Source organism: Ursus americanus, chromosome 20 (genome assembly GCF_024610735.1).
Source record: "Ursus americanus isolate L20-20 chromosome 20, mUrsAme1.1.p, whole genome shotgun sequence".
NCBI classification, from domain to species: domain Eukaryota; kingdom Metazoa; phylum Chordata; class Mammalia; order Carnivora; family Ursidae; genus Ursus; species Ursus americanus.
Genome location: NC_142146.1, coordinates 38,320,822 through 38,342,615, shown reverse-complemented (window position 1 = coordinate 38,342,615; position 21,794 = coordinate 38,320,822). Strand labels below are relative to the sequence as shown.

Genomic DNA, 21,794 nt, shown 5'->3' with positions numbered 1-21,794 from the left:
AAATCACTCTAATTTTAGTGAGGGCTACAGCATTTTTATAATTCCAAGGGCACTCTTCACATTGAATTTATTCTGAGTGATGTTTTCTGAAATTAGTTGATTCCACAACATTAGTTTTAGTTGACATTAATTTTCATCAACAAGAGGCTTTACTTTGGGTAAGTATAGGGAAACATAGTATGTTGTATTATTTTATTGTAATAAGATAATTTACCTATGCATAATTGTAATTTTTCTATTCTTGCTTTTGAATAACGATTTGAATAAAAATAGATGTTTTTTTAAAAATTGCCCATTTTCTTATTTGGCTTGTGTGATTAATGGAAACCACTCTACCTTGTAGGAGTTTATATGACAGGAAAAGAACTTCGCCAGTGTATGCTACCAAAATCCGCAGCTTTGTCTGAAAAACTCAAAGTATTCCGAGAATTTCTTCTACCCAGGCATCCTCCTGTTTTTCACGAGTGGTTTCTGAGGACATTCCCTGATCCTACATCATGGTAAGTTACCAAGAAGATATACATTGTTATGATTAATGTTTTTAAAAATATTTTAGATTTCTGTTGCCTCATGTGGCATTAGGATATTTGATAGGTATTGTGTCTTCTTTAGGTACAGTAGCAGATCAGCATACTGTCGTTCCACCGCAGTTATGTCAATGGTTGGTTATATCCTGGGGCTTGGAGACCGTCATGGTGAAAACATTCTCTTTGATTCTTTGACTGGTGAATGTGTACATGTGGATTTCAACTGTCTCTTCAATAAGGTAAGTGATGTGACTTACTCTAGTAATTCTATGTTTCCTCCCGGTTTCCTTTCCTCAACAACTGTTTTTCCTAGATATACCTGTTGGTGGCAGTTGTAGTCACAGTTGAGTCACACTGAGAGTTTGTTGACTGGTTTTGATCAGTGAATCCCTGAGTCCTCAGTAAAGCAACTTAGGATGAAGAGAACTCAGAATAGTGATAAAGTAAAATCAGCCCTGAACTCGAAATTCAAAGGTTCAAGTTCTGACTCAGTTCTTAGTTATGTGAACATGGACAGGTCAGTTCATTTTATTGAGACTCAGTTTTAGAGAGATAAAACCTTTTAATATGACGGTTTCCAAACCTTACAGCATATCAGAATCATCCAAGAATTTAAACAAAATACACAGATATCTAGCAGACATCCCAAGAGATTCTGTAGGTCCAGAGTGGGGCCTGGAAATAAATTAAGGTGGTTGGACTCTCCCTAAAGCCCCTTCTAATTTTTCAATGTTATGATCCTGGAAGGCAGACTGGTAGGTTAAACCCCTATTTTCTTCATCCCCATTCTCTATGGATTGCCTTTTGCTGTCACAGGAAACCAAGAAAGGTCACAGATACACATGAGATTAAAACAGATAAACCAAATCAGAGATAAACCACTAGTATATGTTAAATCATATAAGAAGGGAATTTAGGGAAACTCAGTAAGTTTGGGAATAAAAAGGCTTTATGGAAGGCAGGTTGAAAATGGCAGAAAATAAATGAACTGGACTTCATTATATTATATATTACATATTCTGTCTGAGGGATATGAGCATCTAACATATGGCCGTTTCTTTTCCTTTCCTGCTTTAAAGTGAAAGTCTTAAAAACGAAAAATATTAAAATATTTTATTTTATTTTATTTTATATTATTCAAGAAGAACATTAAGAAAGTTAATATGAGACTAAATGTTGAATGCATAAAATCTCTATAGTAATATTCATTATAGTAATTCAGTGACAGGTGGGCATCCATCCTCTAGATCAAAGGTAGAGTTATATGGCTCCTTCGTGATTGAGGGTATCTTTGCACTTTGCTTAGAGTCTAGACATGAAGGTCTCATTTTTCTGCATAAAGATTTAAAATTTTAACATTGTTACTTTTAATAAAATGCATTGTTTTAAGGGAGAAACCTTTGAAGTTCCAGAAATTGTTCCATTTCGACTGACTCATAATATGGTTAATGGAATGGGTCCTATGGGAACAGAAGGTCTTTTTCGAAGGGCTTGTGAAGTTACAATGAGGCTGATGCGAGATCAGAGAGAGCCTTTAATGAGGTAATTACCTATGTTTTGTAAACAATTTAACAGTAATCTTGAATGTAATTATTGGTTCCTAAATAAGTTTTTTTATACTAGTAGCCACTTTGCATTGATTGAAGCAGATTTTTTTAAATAATAGCTTTAAGGTATAACTTACAGTTCATTGCAGCATTATTTACAAGGCATAAAAGCAACTTGAGTGTCCTTTGATAGATGAATGGGTAAAAAAACTTGTGGTGTACACACACACACGCACGCACGCACGCACGCTGGAATACTATTCACCCATAAAAAAGAAGGACATTTTGCCATTTGCAACAACATAGATAGACCTTGAGGGCATTTATGCTTAAGTAAAATAAGTCATACAGAGAATGACAAATACCGTGTGAGATCAAATAGAACTACCTTATGATCTGGGAATCGCATTACTGAGTATTTACCAAAAGAATAAAAAAACACTAATCCAAAGGGATACATGCACCCTGATGTTTATAGTAGCATTATTTACAATAGCCAAGATATGGAAGCAGCCCAGGTGTCCATCTATTGATGAATGGATAAAAAAGATGTGGTATATATACAATGAAATATTGTTTAGCCATAAAAGTGAAATTTTGCCATTTGCAATGACATGGATGGAGCTAGAAAGTATAATGCTAAGTGAAGTAAGTCAGAGAAAGAAAAATACCATATGACTTCACTCATATGTAGAATTTAAGCAACAAACAAGCAAACGGAAAAAATAGACAAAGCAAGAAACAGACTCTTACTGTAGAAAGCAATCTGTTGGTTACCAAAGGGGGGTGGTTAAATAGGTGATGGGGATTAAGGACTACACTTGTCATGATGTGCACAGAGTGATGTATGGTACCATTGAATCACTATATTGTACACCTGAAACTAACATAACACTTTATGTTAAGTAACTGGAATTAAAATAAAAACTTAAATAAGAAAAAACAAAACCTGAGCTCATAGATACAGAAAACAGATTGATTGTGGCCAGAGGTTGGGGGTGAGGGATGGGCAAAATGGATAAAGGTACAAACTTTCAGCTTTGAAATAAATAAGTCATGGGAATATTATATACAGTATGGTAACCATAGTTAGTACTGTGTTGTATATTTGAAAGTTGCTAAGACAATAGATATTTAAAGTTCTCATCACAAGAAAAAAATTTGTAACTGTGTATGGTGATGGATTTATTGTGATCATTCTGCAATATATACAAATATCAAGTCGTGTACACCTAAAACTAATATAATGTTATATGTCCATTATACCTTAATTTTTTAAAAGATGTCATTTACAAACCATAAAATTCACTCTTTCAGAGTGTGCTTTACAGTTGTTTTTACTGTATTCCCAAGATTGTGCAACCATAACTGTTAATTATAAAACATTTTCATCACCCCCAAAATAATTAGCAGTCACTCTCCGTCCCTACTCCCCTGCCATCTTCTAGCAACCACTAATGTACTTTCTGTCTCAATGGATTAGCCTGTTCTGGGCATTTCATATGTTAGTGATATCATATAACATATGGCATTTTATGTCTGTCTTCTTTCCCTTAACATGATATTTTCAGGGTTTATCCATGTTGTAGCATGTATCAGTATTTTTTTGTTGTTGCCAAATGATATTCCATTGTATACCACATTTTGGTTTTTCGGGTTTTTTTTAAGATTTTATTTATTCATATGAGGGTCGCCTGGGTGGCGCAGTCGTTAAGCATCTGCCTTCAGCTCAGGGCGTGATCCCGGCGTTCTGGGATCGAGCCCCACATCAGGCTCCTCCGCTAGGAGCCTGCTTCTTCCTCTCCCACTCCCCCTGCTTGTGTTCCCTCTCTCACTGACTCTCTCCTCCAAATAAATAAATAAAATCTGTTAAAAAAATTAAAAAATAAAAGATTTTATTTATTCATGTGAAACAGAGAGATACAGAGAGAGAGCGCATGAGCAGGGGGAGAGGGAGAGGGATAAGTAGGCTCTCTGCTGAGCCAGGAGCCCACCATGGGGCTCGATCCCAGGACCCTGGGATCATCACCTGAGCCAAGAGCAGACTGCCTAACCATCTGGGCCACCCAGGTGCCCCTGTGTACCACATTTTGTTTGTCCTTTCATCAATTAATGGACATTTGGATTGTTTACACTTTTTGGCTATTGTGAAAAGTCTGGCTGTGAACATTTATGTACACAAATGTGGATATATGTTTTCAGTTTTCTTGGGTATATCTGGGTGTAGAATTGCTGGGTCACATGTGAACTCTAAGCTCAGCATTTTGAGGAACTTTCAAACTGTTTTCCAAAGCAGCTGTGATACTTTACAATTCCACTGGCAATGTATGAAGGTTCCAGTTTCTCCACTTTCTTACCAACACTTTTTATTTATCTGTCTTTTTTACTTTACCCATCCTAGTGGGTGGTATCAAATGGTATCTCATTATGGTTTTGACTTGCATTTCCTCAATGACCAGTGATGTTGAGCATTTTTTCATGTGCTTATTGGTCAGTTGTGTATCTTATTTGGATTAAATATTCAAATCCTTTTCCCATTTTTAAATTGGAATATTTGTCTTTTTATTGTTGAGTTGTAAGAGCTCTATACACATTCTGGATACTTGATCCTTAAGAGATACATAATTTGCGGGGGCGCCTGGGTGGCACAGCGGTTAGACGTCTGCCTTCGGCTCAGGGCGTGATCCCGGCGTTACGGGATCGAGCCCCACATCAGGCTCCTCTGCTGTGAGCCTGCTTCTTCCTCTCCCACTCCCCCTGCTTGTGTTCCCTCTCTCGCTGGCTGTCTCTCTCTGTCAAATAAATAAATAAAATCTTTAAAAAAAAAAAAAAAGATACATCATTTGCAAATATTTTTCTCCATATGTGGGTTGTCTTTACTTTCTTGATGATGTCCTTTTTAGCATATAAGTATTCTTTTGATGAAGTCCATTTTATCTGTTTTTGTTATTGTTATTTGTGCTTTTGGTGTCACAAAAGAAACTATTTCATAATCAAATCATGAACTGTTACACCTCTGTTTTCTTCTAAGAGTTTTATGGTTTTAGCTCTTATATTTATTAGATCTTTGATCATTTTCAGTTATTTTGTGTTTCCAGTGTGAGGTAGGGGGTCTATATTTATTCTTTTGAATGTGCATATCCAGTTTTCCTAGCACTATTTTTTGAGAATATTATTCTTCTCCACTTAATGGTTATGGCATATATTCAAGAGTTTATTTCTGGACTCTCAATTTTATTCCATTGATCTCTGTGTCTAACTATATTCCTACTGTACCTTGTCTTGATTACTGTAGCTTTGTAGTAAATTTTGAAATTAGGAAATGTGTGTGCTTTAGATTTTTCTTCTTTTTCAAGATTGTTTGGCTATTATGGGTTCTTTGCATCTCCATAGGAATTTTAAAATCATCTTATTAAGTCATGCAAAAAGTCAGCCTGGATTTTGATAGGAATGGCATTGAGTTGTTAATCAGTTTGGGGAGTACTGTCATTTAAAAATATGAAGTATTATGAACTATGAACATGGGATGTCTTCTCATTTATTTATTTAATTTCTTTCAATAATGTTTTGTAATTTTTAGTTTTTAAGTCTTATATATATTTTTTAAAGATTTTATTTATTTATTTGACAGAGAGAGACAGCCAGCGAGAGAGGGAACACAAGCAGGGGGAGTGGGAGAGGAAGAAGCAGGCTCCCAGCGGAGGAGCCCCATGTGGGACTCGATCCCAGAATGCCGGGATCACACCCTGAGCCGAAGGCAGACGCTTAATAACTGCGCCACCCAGGCGCCCAAAGTCTTGTATTTTTTTTTTAACCACAGTTTTGTTTTGTTTTTTAAAAGATTTTATTTATTCATTTATTTGTCAGAGAGAGAGAACACAAGCAGAGGGAGTGGCAGGCAGAGGGAGAAGTAGACTCCTCACTGAGCAAGGAGCCCAATGCAGGACTTGATCCTAGGACCCTGGGATCATGACCTGAGCCGAAGGCAGACGCTTCGAAGGCAGACTGACCGAGCCACTCAGTTGTCCCCAAGTCTCGTATTTTTTAAAAATGTGCTTTTTAAAATGCTATTCCAAATGAAATTTTTCTTTATTTCATTTTTGCACTGTTCATTGTTAGTGTTAAATATACAAATATCAGTTGTATTTCTATCTAGTATCTTCCAAACTCTGCTGAACTCATTTATTAGTTCTAATACTTATTTTTGCAGATACCTTAAGATTTTTCTCTAACAGCCCATTATCTGCAGATACATAGTTATGCTTTTTCCTTTCCGATCTCGCTTTTTTTTTTTTTCCTTGCCAATTGCCCTAGCTAAATGAATGTCAGAAAGACAAAGTGAGAAGTACACATCTTTGTCTTATTCCTGATTTTAGGGGTATAGAAATCAGTCTTTCACTATTAAATATGATGTTAGCTGCAGGGTGTAGTTTTTTAAAAGGACTTTTAAAGCTCACTACCAGACATTTTGGTAGAACATACTAATTAGACATAGGAAAAGGCAAATTCTCTGCAAGAGGAAGAAGTACAGCCTCTTATGAAACACTAAGAACCCCTATCCCAATCTGGGGAAGTCAGGAAATAATTTCTGGAGGAATTAACTGAAACCTTAATGATAAATGGAATTGACCACGCAAAGGGGAAGAATGTGTTCTGAGTGATAGAAATATCAAGGCAACTGAAGACATGGACTGCTTAAAAAACGTAATTCTGTTTTCTAGAGGGTACACTTCAAGTACATGGTGCTGTGATGATGGTATACAGATGAGCAGGGCTAGATTATGAAAAGTCCACATGGGGCTGGCTTACATGTTTAAACCTTGCCCTGAAAACAACCAGAAGTCACTGGGGGTTGGAGTAAGAAGAAAATTTAAAAAGCGTAAATGAAATCATCAGATTTTGCACTGTAGAAAAATTATAGTTGCAGTCTGGGCTAGAAGCCGGAAAACTAGTTAGAGGACTGTTGGAATAACTCAAGAAAAAATGATGGTGCATTGGATGAGATAGTGACAGTGGAGATGACGGTAAATAGATTCTAAAGGGATTTAGGAGGTAGAATTGAGTGTTAAGAGGAAGGAGACGCAAGGATGATTCCTAGACTTTTGTTTAGGACAAATGAATGAATGATGTTGTTCTTTACTGATTTGGAGAATACCAGCAAAATAGTTTGGGAAAGGGTAATTAGTTTTGTTTTGGAACTGAATTTGAAGTGCCTGCAAGAAATCTGAGTGGGTTTTTCCATAGGTAGTTGTATTTGAAGTTCACAGTATACATTTAGAAATGGCACACAGAACTCACTCTACTCCCCAAGAACACCTCAGATCCCCCTCTATCATCCTTCTCTCTCTTTCCTTTCAACTCCTCACTCCAAAATAATAAGTTCACATGTCTTACTGATGCAGTATTAATGTGTTGTAAGAATATTACCATTAGCTTCTCATCCTTCACTTATTTTTCACCTAAATGTTGACTGTAGTGACACTTCTTTTTACAAAGATAACATTGTATTATCATATTTGTTTACATTTTAGTGTCTTAAAAACTTTTCTACATGATCCTCTTGTGGAATGGAGTAAACCAGTGAAAGGGCATTCCAAAGCACCACTGAATGAAACCGGGGAGGTTGTCAATGAAAAGGTTAGTAGAAGGGGTAGCTTGGTATAAGTTGACATAGTATGTCTCTACAAATGAGAATTGATTCTAAATGCTGTCAGTGACTGGCTATTGAATACTCTGAAATCTAGTTCTTTATTTTTTGTTGGTTTTTTTAGAGAGAGAGGGAGGGGAAGGGGCAGAGAGAGAGGGAAGGGAGAGGGAGACAGATCATCTTAAGCAAGCTCCATACCCAGCACTGAGCCTGACGTGCTGTTCGGATCTCACAACCCTGAGATCGTGACCTGAACCAAAATCAGTAGTCGGATGCTTAACCAGTGGAGCCCCCCAGGCACTCCTGAAATCTAGTTCTTTAGTATGAAAGTGCCAGTAAGTTTTTTTTATTGTCATTACTAATGTTAGCATTATTACTATTTGTGTAATAAAGTTCAAGACGCAGACAGTTTACAATTATGAGATATAGTGGGAAAAACTTGAACACAGATTGCCCGAACTTACAAAGCAGCAGCAGGTCTCAACTTTAATATGTAGCTATTCACTCCTTACTAACATTAGCTGAAGTCTCAAAGTTTGCAGATAATCATTTTTATTAAGCGAGAATAGACTGAGGATTGTTATTCTAATAACATCATTCTCACTTTTGCATTTTGATAAGCTTTCTTTTTGAGAGAAACATGTACCATTCCAAGTAGCTTAGAACTCCATTTGCACATAGTAACATAATCTAAATACTAGGCATTTAGAGTATTGTTGCTGTTATTAGAATATTCATTCAAATGTTTAAGTTGTAAGATTTCCGGGTAAATTTTTTAAGTTCTTATTTTTCTAGAATTGTAATGTGGAAGAGATTCCCTGGTATTTCACATAGTCCAGAAAAATGTCCGTGCAGTTGAGGCTAAATCAACATTGCAGGCCTCAAAATCAGTATCTCAAGTTATTGCATTTGTTTCATTTCTTCTCTCTTTTGCCTGTTTTTGCTCCTAAAAGGGGGGTAATGATTCATAAAATGACATAAACATTTGTCAAACACCAGAAAAGTAGTATTTTCAAATTATCAACATCCAGGTGTTACTAGGTTCTTAGCACTTATGATTTTCAATTTCTTATTAGGCCAAGACCCATGTTCTTGACATTGAGCAGCGACTGCAAGGTGTAATCAAGACCCGAAATAGAGTGACAGGGCTGCCGTTATCTATCGAAGGACATGTGCATTACCTTATACAAGAAGCTACTGATGAAAACTTACTGTGCCAAATGTACCTTGGTTGGACCCCATATATGTGAAATGAAATTACTTCAAAGAATATGCTAATAATCTAAAATTAGTGCGTTTGGTATTAACTGTGATTGTATATTCAGTTCCAAAGTACGGCATAAGTTTATGTTCTCAGAGCAACTGGTATTAACTCTTTATTGTTAATAATATTTAAAATAATATATGTTGTTAAGAAATAAACTTTCTTTTTTAAAAAATATTTAATTGAGAGAGAGCACAAGTTGGGGGGGGGAGATGGAGTAGCAGACTCCCCACAGAGCTGGGAGTTTAACTTGGGGCTCCATCCTGGGACTCCAGGATCATGACCTGAGCCAAAGGCAGATGCTTCACCGACTGAGCCACCCAGGTGCCCCTAAACTGCTTTCTTAATATAAATTGTTCATTATAACTGGAGAAACGGAACAGCTAATGTTTTTATGCTCTAAGAAGATGTATTTGCAAGAAACAAGCCAGCCTAATTTCATTTTATAACTTTTATTGATTTTCTTTTAAGTACTTAGCTAGCAAAAGCATTCATTTGAACAACAGAAATTTACATTGAATAAATGCTGTAGGCAAAGCACCATGCTAGATTCCTGCACAGAGCTACCTCCCCTGCCCTCTAGGAACTGACAGTCTAGTCTAATAAAACAGATATAAACATAAAGCACACATCAAGTTCAAAACTTAATAAAACTCTTTTTTGTATGGTTGAAAATGTAATAGGAAAACATAAACCAAGGAGCATGAATATGAAACTCGATAATGTAATTTTAAAGATCCTGTCATACTGAGTTTACCAGAATACAGAATCTAGCGGTCTTAAAAGACACTTAAAATTTCATAAGATTTTGAAGGTATTTTAAGGTTCATTTTTTGTAAATTTTCTTGCTGACGATTTAAAATATTTCACAATTATTTACAAAATAATGAGGTTATAACATTCAAAAAATGGAAAATTCTTTATAACAGAATTTTACTTAAGTTCGCTTGATAGAATTATGCTTTACGGTTTAGTGTGATGGGGAAAACACGAAAAACCAAGAGACATGAATATGAAAAGTATACTATTTCCTAGGGGGGGGCCAAATGTTGATTTATAGAGGAAGCTTGGAGGGGGTGGAGGGAGATTAGGATATTTTTTCCAACAAATAATTTGGAAGAAAACGTTTTTAAAAGAAGTTTTGATATAGGGTTATATTCCCCCGGAAAGAGCCTTCCCCTCCCCAAACAAAATAAACTAAACCAAATAAATCACCAGATCTTTCCAAATCTGTGTTGAAAAATACTGAGATTAGTAATCCCAGGACACAGAAGCAGTCAGGACAAATACCAGTGTTCCAAAACTCTTTCAGCGGACTTGTGAGGTTTTCACACCACTCCCACGTCTACTTACAAAGCAGAGCTTTGTCAACCGGCACTTCCAACTAAATTTAACGCATCAACACGCCGCCGTGCTCTTAAACGTAACCACCAGAGAGCTCGGCGGCGGCGAGTTAGAGCCGGGATTAGAGCCCCGCCCCGGGGCTGCGGCCTCGAAACGGCCGCTCTAGGCCCGGCGAGTGCTCTCTATGGTCGGGCGGGCTGTGTGTTGTCATCCGCGGAGCGACGGCCGGAGGCAGCGGCTTAGGCCCCGGCGGGGCGTTTGGTTTCGGTTTGGCCCTGACTGGAATTAGCTTTGACGGTCGAAATGGGAGTCCCCAAGTTTTACCGATGGATCTCGGAGCGGTATCCCTGCCTCAGTGAAGTGGTGAAAGAGCATCAGGTGGGTGAGCGGGGGGCAGCGGCTTAGCAGGCCGAGAACCCGGGGCCCCGCGGCCCTCCCTCCACCCTGGGACAGGGCTCCCCAGCCTCCTCTTTCTGCTCGTCATCTGCCAGATGAACGGTGAAGGGAGGGGAGGAGAAGGTTTGAGAATATCCTGATGATCTGAATGGAGGCGAAGACGTAGGTTTCGTTTCTGTGGGCAGAGCCGCGGGGATCACGGCAGTTCTGACAGCTCTGCTGCGAAGCCGGGCCTTCCGCCATTCCGAAATAAAGTCCTGGGGAGGAACGTTTTAGTGAGTTCTTTCCTTTTCTGCCCAGGGAGCTGCGTCTTCCCTTAGAGAGGCAGCAAAGCCGGAGCGGGTGTTCTAAGTCTCCCCATCCCCCCCCGGAAAGCAACAGACCCACGTACGAACAATAATAAGTGCCTCCGCAGTTGAGTCACCTTGTTTACTTTCCCTTATCAGGACCTGCATCCCACCCCACCCCCAACGCCTGGACTTTTTGACATAGCTGATGGTTCATATTTATGATACCTTTTTTCCTCTTTTGCGATTATCTCAAAGGTTGTACGAATACCGCGTTCCAAAAGAAACAAAAATACACTTGGACGGACAGGGGCAGTTATTTGGAGACTTCAGTGTGCGAGTGTGCGTGTATGACAGAGAGAGGGGAAGAGAAAGAGAAATGGATTGCTAGAGCACTAATACTAGTAATAATAATATCTGGTTTGTAATCCGGCATGTAATAATTCCCAGTGCAAGTTTTCGTGTGGATTCCGAAAATGTTTATATATCGGAACTGTGGAAAGAAATAGTAACCAATTATCTATTAGTTAAACTAGACTTTGAGTGATAAGTTAGTGTTTGTCACATTTAGTTATTTTGGTAGATCTCTTGCTCATTTTCTATTTTACAGGAAAATCAGTTTTTGATATTTGTATAGCTAATGAATCAGTTTTGATGTGTAACATTTTATAAGTAGTGGGGGAAATCTAGCCAACACCATCATGCTGTTATCTTAAATTATGGCTTAATCTTTTAAAAAGTACTATAGCATGAAGATACGGTTAAACTTCCAGAAGGGATGCTTTGTTGTTGGATCCCAGTCAGATTTGGTAAATGAAAAAAAGCTTACAAAAAATTCCAAAACAATCGTTTATTTTTCATTTATTTGAAACATGGGTTGAGTCAGATTTAGAGAGATATTTCTTTCCAGGGGTTATTTCTTTCCAGAGAAGAGGGTTAAAGAATTACTAGTACATTTCAGAAATGGAGATAGCAAACTTTGGCTTTTCCTGGGTCATTCATTCAACAAAAGTCTGAGTGCCTGCCATGTATCAGTCACTATATTTCCAGAGTGAAAAAATATGATTGTTATTCGGATTGACTTGATAACATATAACTTGTTCATTAATATTTTTATTCTGTACTCTCTGGTGCAGAATTTGGTTTGGTGAAACTGTCTTGGCTTCTCACCTTCCTGAGGAATTTTTTACTGAAGAACAAAAAGAATCTCTTTAAGGCAGTCTTATAATAGGTTTAGAAGGATAGGTTTAAAACTTGGCTTATCAAATGGTATCTTTCAAAAATGTTTGATTCTTGTAGTTAACAATGACCACGACAACAGAGAGCAAATGTTATGAAGGGTTACCAGCTACCCGCTTAAGCAGTATTTAAAAGACAGTGAACCTAATTAAGTCACAGTGATTCAAAAGCTAGTCCTGGAAGGAAGAGATTGGGAGGAGAATTGTGGGAAGATGGTGGTGGTAAAGACAACAGCATCATTTTTGGTCTCTTTGTATCCTCACGTAAAAACAGAACAACTAGGGATGCCTGGGTGGCTCAATCGGTTAAGTGTCTACCTTTGGCTCAGGTCACGATCCAAGGGTCCTGGGATCTAGCCCTGCCTCGGGCTCCTTGCCCAGTGAGGAGCCTGCTTCTCCCTCTGCCTGCCACTCCTCCTGCTTGTGCTGTCTCTCTCTCTGACAAATAAATAAAAATCTTAAAAAAAAAAAAAAAAAAGGAACAACTAGATAGCAAAGTTTGAAATCCACAGAACATTTATGACAAAACCATGTAACATTGTATCCCTATGAACCCCCAAATACAAGTAAGTGGGGACAAACTACCAATAGCCTCTAGACCCAGTTGGTGTTAGCATCCCTGCAAGAAGAAAAAGGAAGCAATGGGGCGATATTTGATGGACCTGAGAACTGGAGAACTGCAGAATATTCACTAACAGACTATGTAGGGCAATTTTATAGCAGTATTTGTAACTAAGAGGTTTTAAAGGGCAGGAGTAGTTGGCCTCCTATGAACCCTCATAACTGACTTGCCAAGGCATCATTCTGAGGCAGATGCAATAAACGATAAAACAGATATGCTCCTTATACAAGAACAAACACTTTAAAATGGAAATATTAGCTTGTATTTCCTCCTGTGCCATTTGTAGCAAAATGCATAGAAGATTGGCTTTAAAAGTGCAGGCGTTGGAATGACAATGCTAATGCACTTAACACTATTGAACTGTACACTTAAAAATGGTTAAGATGGCAAATTTTTATGTATATTTTACCACGGCTTAAAAATTGCAGGCATAAGAGTATGGGTTATAAATGGGAACAATATCGCTCCCAAGGGGGCCAAAGTTGTTGAGAGAGTGGAGGTTTACATATTAAAGTGCCACAGTGCATAAACAGATACAGTATAGCTGTGGTATTAAAATTCCGTTGGAGGGTGATGATTAGGAAAAAAACAAGGCTAAAGAGCTACCTGGAAGTGGGACAACAGTGAAAGAAAGATTAAGAAATACTGCTCTAGAGCAGTTCTGCTTGGTTTCAAATTTAGCCCCAACACTTACTTCACACTTATGGGTGAGTAACTCAATCTTTTTGTGACTTAGTTGTGTCAGCTACAAAATGGAGATAATAATATTAGGACTGCTGTGATTAAATAAGTGAATGCACATACGGTTGACTCTTGAAAATGTGGGGATTAGGAGCACCAACCCCTCCCCCAGCCCCCAGGTAGTAAAAAATCCAAGTATAGCTTTGACTCGCCCAAAATTAAACTACTAATAGCCTAGTGTTGACTGGAAGCCTTACTGATAACATAAACAGTTAATTAACATATATTTTTTTATGTTATATGTATTGTGTATTGTATTCTTACAGTAAAGTAAGCTAGAGAAAAGAACATGTTAAGAAAATCACAGGAAAATAGAAAATACATTTATAGTACTATACTGTATTTATTGAAAAAAAAAATCCACATGTAAGTGGACCCATGCAGTTCAAACCTGTGTTGTTCAAGGGTCACCTGTAAAGCATGTAAAGTACCTGGCAAGTGCTTAACAGATCTTACCTGTAATTATTATTATTTTTAGAGAGAGAGTGCTCACCAGCAAGGAGGGGAAGAAAGAGAGAGAATCCTAAGCAGGCTCCATGCCCAGGGTGGCGTGGGGCTCGATTTCACAACCTTGAGATCATGACCTGAGCTGAAATCAAGACTTGGACACTTAACTGACTGAGCCACCTGGTGCCCCATATCTTAGCTATTATGGTAGCACTGTACTAGATTGTAATCACAAAGAGAACTGCATGTGCTCTAAGAGTTTATAATCTTAGTTGTATGATCTTTGTTTTGTAAAGGTTAAGTTTTCATCAGATATATATTCCCTCGTTACAACTTCATCTCTACTTCTGTGGTACATAATAGGTCTTCAGTAAATATTTATTGAACGAATGAATTTATTAATTATAGCATATTATATAACATAAAGAATGAATAGTATGTAAAAGCATTGCATATTAAAATATGCATAGTATATTTAGTGTGTTTTAAAACATGCATATTAAAGGAGCGCCTGGGTGGCTCAGTTGGTTAAGCGTCCGACTCTTGATTTGGGCTCGGGTCATGATCTCAAGGTTGTGAGATTGAGCTCTGTCCTGGGCATGAAGCCTGCCTAGGATTCTTTGTCTCCCTCTGCCTCTTCCCCCCTCTCTAAAAAATAAATTTAAAAAACATGCATATTAAAAGATAAATTGAAGCAACAAAATCTTGGGATTGTTTAAGATAAATAGGATTAAAGAACTGGGACAAAAGAATTGCCAGCAGCTCTCTTAAACAGTCAAATATATACTGTCTTATGAAAAAGGCATTTTGCAGCAGCACTAAGTAGGATACAAAGTTATACTAACAAAACAAAAGTACTGTTTTGAGAAAATTAGACACTAAAATGTTAATACCTAACCCCAATTTAAAGCAGTGTGAATGCATATTCAAAGTGTTATAGCCTACATGTGCTATCATATTGAAAAAAGGGAGAGCTTCACTATTTATTATTAAATTTTTTAATTTGCTGGTTTGTGTCAGGTAGTGTGCCAAGAGTTCTAAACCAAATACTTAAGTGTAATGTCCTTTTCTGCTAACTGTGAGTTCCTCAAATCAGAGACCTTGCTTTGAGGAACTCACAATTTAGTAGGAAAGGACAGACATTACACTTAAGCATTCAACAAAAATGTATAGAGCATGTAACATATGTGCCCGGCATTCTCGTATGCATTGAGAACACAAAAACAAATAAGATATGACATAGAGAAAGGAGCATCATTTCCCCTTGGGTTAAGTACAGGAGAGCTTCCAAAGATACCTGATCTTGGAAGCTGAGTCAAAATCTGAAAGATCAGTAGAAGAAAGAGCATAAAGGAAAGAAAAGCATTTCAGGAAGTAGTAGCAGCATCTGTTAAGTCACCAGATTTGGAACACCCCAGTGCATTTATGGTTTGGAACACCCCAGTGCATTTATGGCTCTCTAAGTAATGTACTGTGTGTAGTTAGCTTGTAGCTGTATGTGCAAACAGGAAAGAATATGAAATTGGTGGAACAGGTAACAGCCAAATCATACAGAACTTTTTATGGTATTAAAGGTTTATAGTATCGTATGGATTTAAGTATGGAAGCAACATGATCAGATTATGTATTAGAAAAATGGCTTTAAAAAATATTATGAAAACAGTAATAGAATTAAAAAAAAAAAAAGAAAAATGGCTAACCACAGAGTGGTGGGAGAGAAAAAAATCAAGCAGTCTAGTTGGAAAACTAAGGGCTTGAACTAAGCCAGGAAATCGGGGGATGGAGAAAATAATGAGATTTCCTAACACAATGGGAATGGCTAGGAGGGTAGGATTCTACAGACTGTTTTGGAAGTTAAATTTAAAAAACAAAACCTAAGTGACTAATTAGATACGGGGGTTGAGGAGAGGTGAAAGTATAAAATAACATCAAAACTTCTATTTTACAGATGTAATAATTCAGTATTGTCTTTGGGGTTTTTTCCCCCGTTTTTATTTAAATTCCAGTTAACAAAACAGTGTAATATTAATTTCGGGTGTAGAATTTAGTGATTTGTCACTTACATACAACACCCAGTACTCATCATAATATGTACCCTCCTTAATCCCCTTCCCCTGTTTAACCCATCCTTCCGCCCACGTCCCCTCCAGCAATCCTCAATTCTCTATTTAAAGAGTCTGTTTCTCAGTTTGCGTCTCTCTCTCTCTCTCTTTTTCCCCCAGTATTATGTGTTTGTGAAGGAGCAAGATTCTATTGCATGTTCTCATTTTCTTCACTGAATTAGTCAATGGTTAATCATTCTGTATTTTTCTTACTAATCTGAAACCTAAGAGAATTTTTTAAATTTCTTTTCTAAAAAGATAATTATAGTTTTTTTTCAGATTATGAAGGTATGTGCTCATTATATAAAAATTAATATAATGCAGAGAAATGTAAAAGCTGTTATATTGTCCAAAGGAGGAAAACAACTGAAATTCCATCATCAAGGGTTAACTACCAGTAGCATCTTGTTTCTGTATACTCCTAAGCTTTATATGCAAATACACATGTAGATAAATATTTTCTATAAATGGGATAATAATATGCCTGCTGTTATAGCCTGCTTTTGTCATTTGACTGTCTGTATTATACATGTTATCAAATGTCAAATATGAATGTATATCAAAATTTGTAATTACAGTGTAGTATTCCATTGTGTGGATGTACCATCATCAGTTTTCTATTATTAGGCATTTTGATTTCATTTTTTACCTTTCCTAAATGGTACTGCCGTTAATATTCTTGTGCTTACGTCTTTGTGCACATTTCTGATTATGTCTCAGAATAAATTTCCAATAGAAATCCTGGGGGCACCTGGGGGGCTCAGTCAGTTAAGCATCTGTCTTCAGCTCAGGTCATGATCTCAGGTCCTAAGATTGAGCAGAGCATCTGGCTCCCTGCTCAGTGGGGAGCCTGCTTCTCCCTCTCCCTCTCCCTGCTGTTCCCCCTGCTGGTTCTCTCTCTCTCTCTTTCAGTAAATAAAATCTTTAAAAAAAAAAGAAAAGAAATTGTGGGTCAAAGATGTGCATGCTTCAGATTTTGATATATACTTTCATATTAGTTACACTAATTTATATTCCCATCCAGACTACTGGGTTTAAATGCCATCTCTTTCTCTCTTTTCTGTCTCTGGGATTTTCCTCTTCTGTAGAATGGAGAATCTAAATATTTTTCTTTTAAAGTTATCATAATTTAGTGAGACAATGAATATGTTTGGCCCAGTGTTTGGCACCTAATGAGTGCTTAATAAATGCCAGCTATTACTTTTAATAACATATGAAATATCTATTTCCCCAAAACCTTACCAATAACTGGGTAATATCATTTTTTTCTAATCTTTCTAACATGATGAGAAAAATGATATATTATTTTAATTTGAAATTTGGGGATGTTGAACATCTTTTCATATGTATATCAGACTTTGTGTCTCTTCTTTTTTGAATTGCTGTGCATTTTCCATGCTTACTTTTAAAATTTGCTCTTTTTCTTTTATTTGAGGTTTTTTTTTGTATATTGGGAATATTGACTTTATCCTAATTTGCAAGCATTTCCCTGCATTTTGTCATTTTCAATTTAAACTTGTTTTTGACACTTATTTTTTTTTAACTCTATAGATGTAAAAAATATAGATGGCCCACTTCATCATTTGTTTGGTTTATGATTTTTGGCTTTCCCCGCCCTAAAATTACCAAAGTGTTTGTATCTAAGTTTTTACTTATATTTCTCACATTAAAACTTTTAGTCTTTCTAGAATTTATTGTGTTATAAGATGAGATACAGTTGTGTTTTATTTCCAGATAGTTAGCAAGTGCCCCATCCCTTTCACTGGTTTGAAATGCCTCTTATGTACTAAATTTCTGTATACACTTGAACTACTTCTTTTTTTTTTTTTAAGATTTTATTTATTTATTTGACAGAGACAGCCAGCAAGAGAGGGAACACAAGCAGGGGGAATGGAAGAGGGAGAAGCAGGCTCCTAACGGAGGAGCCTGATGTGGGGCTCGATCCCAGAACGCCGGGATCACGCCCTGAGCCGAAGGCAGACGCTTAACAACTGCGTCACCCAGTCGCCCCTGAACTACTACTTTTTTTTTTAAGATTTTATGAATTTACTTGACAGAGAGAGAGAGAGAGATGGAGGGTGCGTACAAACAGGGCAGAGGGAGAGGGAGAAGTAGGCTCCCCGCTGAGCAGAGAGCCCAATGTAGGGCTTGATCCCATCATGACCTGAGCCGGAGGCAGACACATGTAGACTGAGCCATCCAGGCACCCCACACTTGAACTATTTCTAAACTACTTTGTTCAGTCAAACCTTTAGAATGTTTAATATCATATAAAACAGATTTCCTTCATTTACTTTTCTTTTTTAATATTCTTTTTTGCGTGTTTATTCTCCTAGGGAAACTTTGGGATCGTTTTGTAAAGTTCTCACCTAGAGATTTTGATTGAGGTTTTCAGATTTTTTGAAGCAAACGGTAAATCTTGAATATACTTTTAAAACCTCATGATCACAATTGTCATGTCATTTGAGCCTATTACTCAGTAAGGATATTTACATTTTTTTTAATGTGGTGCCTGGTATAATCCCATATAAATGAGATTTTGTCGATATGTTTTTATGGTGTTCATTGATTCAATGGCCAAAACTTTTCACTTCACAAACTCAAAGGCATGCCATTTTCTCAGTAAGAGGAAAACGTCTCATTTCTGTACATATGGTAAAACTTGAAGTGTTTCAGAGATGGCTCTCATTAAGTTTATACAAGAAAAATTCATTACGTTTTTATGTCTGAAAATTCAAAATGCTTTAGTTAGTATGTAAAACAGACTACTCAAATTCTTTAAATACTTTAGATATTATAACTATTAAGTTGTGCCCACTTCATTTCCTTGTTAGTGTATATTTGTTTCAGTAGTGTTCCCCTTACTTGCTCGTAAACATTTAAATAAAGGAAAGATCAATGAAAGGAAGAGCCATGAAAGTCTTTTTATAAAAATAGACACCTGTTATTTATAAAAGTAGACACCTGTTAGCCAAAGTTTAGGAAATTTTTCATCCACATGTCAAAAACAAATCCGTTTTCAAAATGTCCTAAATTTCTTGGCATAATCTAAGCTTTCTAAATTAATACGACCAAATCAGTGACTCTGTTTCAGTGAAACCAAATACACACTAAGGCTTTAAATTATTTGTAAAATCTTTTAATGACCATGTACAAAGAGCCTTTTAAATGGGCCTTATGTTACCCATTTGTAGGGGAAATTGAGGCTTTAAGAAGTTGGTATCAATCTAATAGTTTGAGTACGAAATGAACCAAGCACTGCATTTGGTATTTTCCCAGGTTATCTTATGTTAAATAGGTAGATAATTTTCTGACAGTAAATTTGATCAAACTATTGGTGCATTATATAGCCATATAATATGTCTCCATCTTAGCAATTTCTCCTGTTCATTTTTTCTTTACTTTCTTTATTCAACTGTGATTATTTTCTCAGTTTTTATGTAATAAGAATGCCTCTATATCCTGTTTTTTATCAGCTGCTTTTCCCACCTGCTTGAATATCCATTGTTAATTTTAGTAACGATCTTGATCATTTTTCTTTACGTCTTAGATTCCTGAATTTGACAACTTGTACCTGGATATGAATGGAATCATACATCAGTGTTCACATCCTAATGATGATGATGTTCACTTCAGAATTTCAGATGATAAAATCTTTACTGATATTTTTCACTACTTGGAGGTGTTGTTTCGCATTATTAAACCTAGGAAGGTGTTCTTCATGGCTGTTGATGGTGTGGCTCCTCGAGCAAAAATGAACCAGCAGCGGGGGAGGCGTTTTAGGTAAAACATTTGTGGTTTCTTTTAGAATACTATTTAGATTAATAAAATGTATTATTTTAAAGATAAATGACTTAGTACACGCATCTTCTGTTCATGTTAAATTTTGTGCTAAATTCCCCCAGGAATGGAAATAACTGATTATGTCACATTTTATCAATCAAGTAAACGCATTAGTAATTCAAGTGAGGTGTCCTTCTCAAAGCATGTGTTGGACTGTGTAGTTACTGTTGTTCTCTGTCATAAGTTTTCAAGCTTCTCCTTGGCAATTTAGAAAATAGCAGTACAGTTGACCCTTGAACAATGCGGTGGTAAGGGACCCCAATCCCCCTACACAGTCAAAAATTCACATTTAACTCAACTCCCCAAAATCTTAACTAATAACCTGCTGTTGACTGGAAGCCTTGGCAATAACCTAAACAATAAACACATACTTTGTATGTTGTATGTATTATATTACTGTATTCTTATAATAAAGTAAGCTTAGAGAAAAGAAAATGTTATTAAGAAAATCATAAGGAAAAGAAGATAGATTTACAGTACAATACTGTATTTATCAAAAAAAAATCCATGTACAAGTGGATGTACATGTTCAGTTCAAACCTGTGTTTTTCAAGGGTCAACTGTAGTAGAGAAAGCTCCTCTCATAGTCTGTCTGGAACTAGACAACTACAGGTTGAAATGAGAGATTGTTCTATTGGAAACCTTGACAGTTTAATTCAACAAACATTTGTTGAATGCCCAGACCCTGGGCTAGATGCTGACTCTGACTGAACATGGGTCCAAATTGGAGAGAAAGGCAAGTGAGACTAGAAGGTGGTTGATGGAGTAAGAGAAGAGAGCTGAGTTAAGATACTTGAGATATTATCATCCCCAGTGTGTGTGAGTTGAATAGTAGGAAAAGTAACAGGATGAGAAGAGGCACATAGAGTTTTAAAGTCAAAATCCTGGGCTTGTGGAATAGTTTTAAAAAACAATGAGATCATGCTGTGTCTTTATTTATGAGTAGGATAAGTAAAGTAAGACGGTTGTTAGAATTGATGGGAAGAGTCTGAGTCCAGTGTGTTTGTTGAATTGTTAGGATAATGAATCTTTTCATCACAACAGCAGGTAGAGGATTGGAAAGGCCACCTATGAATCGAATATGGAAATCATCAGGGAAGGTGGGAGGGTACCTTAGAGAAGGCTAGCAGTGAGAATGAGAAGAGAATGCTAAAAAGTAGTGATTTAAATATCAAAAGAGAAAAGACTGAAGATATTTGAACAACTGTGAAATCTTTAAAGACAAGGAATCTCTTACAAAAATTCAGATCCTCAAGTACCACCCAGACTTAATTAATTTGAATTTCAAAAATTGGGACACTATTTTTACCAGACTCCCCTGGTATTTGTTAAACTAGTTTGGGGGAGCTACTGGGCTAGAAAGTCTAGTGTTAAGAAAGGATTATATAAGCCCACTGTATCAGTCATTGTTCAGTTGCAGAAATAGAAGCCTACCTATTTTAAGCAGAAGGGAATATAATACAAAGAATTAGGTGCTTATAAAAATCATTGTAAGAGTCAAAGGATGGAAATTTAGCTGAGTCTTGAAGAATGATTTCAGAACAGCACCACAGAACTGATCCACCAGTGGCATTATTACTACAACATTCAAGAAGTTGAGGAGTTCAGAGACCCCACCAGAACAGGTTGTTCCAGGAATTTATTCCTTTAGTTATGATCCAGGGATTAAGAAGGTACTACCTGAACTATTGGCCCCAAAAATACATCACTTTAGTTATAATTCAGCAATCAAGAAGCCACCACTGTATCTGTTAACTCCAGAACCCCAGGGTACCTGGTAGATCTGCCC

General features: G+C 36.9%; 2 protein-coding genes across 7 annotated transcripts in view; both read left to right on the top strand.

Moving 5' to 3' along the window:
- The window catches only part of ATR (ATR checkpoint kinase), a 103,644-nt gene extending 93,268 nt beyond the window's left edge, over window positions 1-10,376 (top strand). For 2 of the 3 annotated variants that reach the window (XM_045791917.2, XM_045791918.2), the window contains 5 exons: window positions 344-500; window positions 613-766; window positions 1,918-2,069; window positions 7,606-7,711; window positions 8,798-10,376. In XM_045791917.2, the coding sequence (XP_045647873.2) occupies window positions 344-500; window positions 613-766; window positions 1,918-2,069; window positions 7,606-7,711; window positions 8,798-8,971 (743 nt within the window). In that variant the 3' untranslated portion in view covers window positions 8,972-10,376. Of the gene's footprint in view, window positions 1-343; window positions 501-612; window positions 767-1,917; window positions 2,070-7,605; window positions 7,712-8,797 lie in introns of those variants that run through there. The other variant, XR_015727884.1, reaches the window with a different exon arrangement.
- Window positions 10,377-10,512: 136 nt separating this feature from the next.
- XRN1 (5'-3' exoribonuclease 1) overlaps window positions 10,513-21,794 on the top strand; it is a 107,562-nt gene continuing 96,280 nt past the window's right edge. For all 4 annotated transcript variants that reach the window (XM_045791915.2, XM_045791914.2, XM_045791913.2 and 1 more), the window contains exons 1-2: window positions 10,513-10,707; window positions 19,713-19,945. In XM_045791915.2, the coding sequence (XP_045647871.1) occupies window positions 10,633-10,707; window positions 19,713-19,945 (308 nt within the window). In that variant the 5' untranslated portion in view covers window positions 10,513-10,632. The remainder of the gene's footprint in view (window positions 10,708-19,712; window positions 19,946-21,794) is intronic.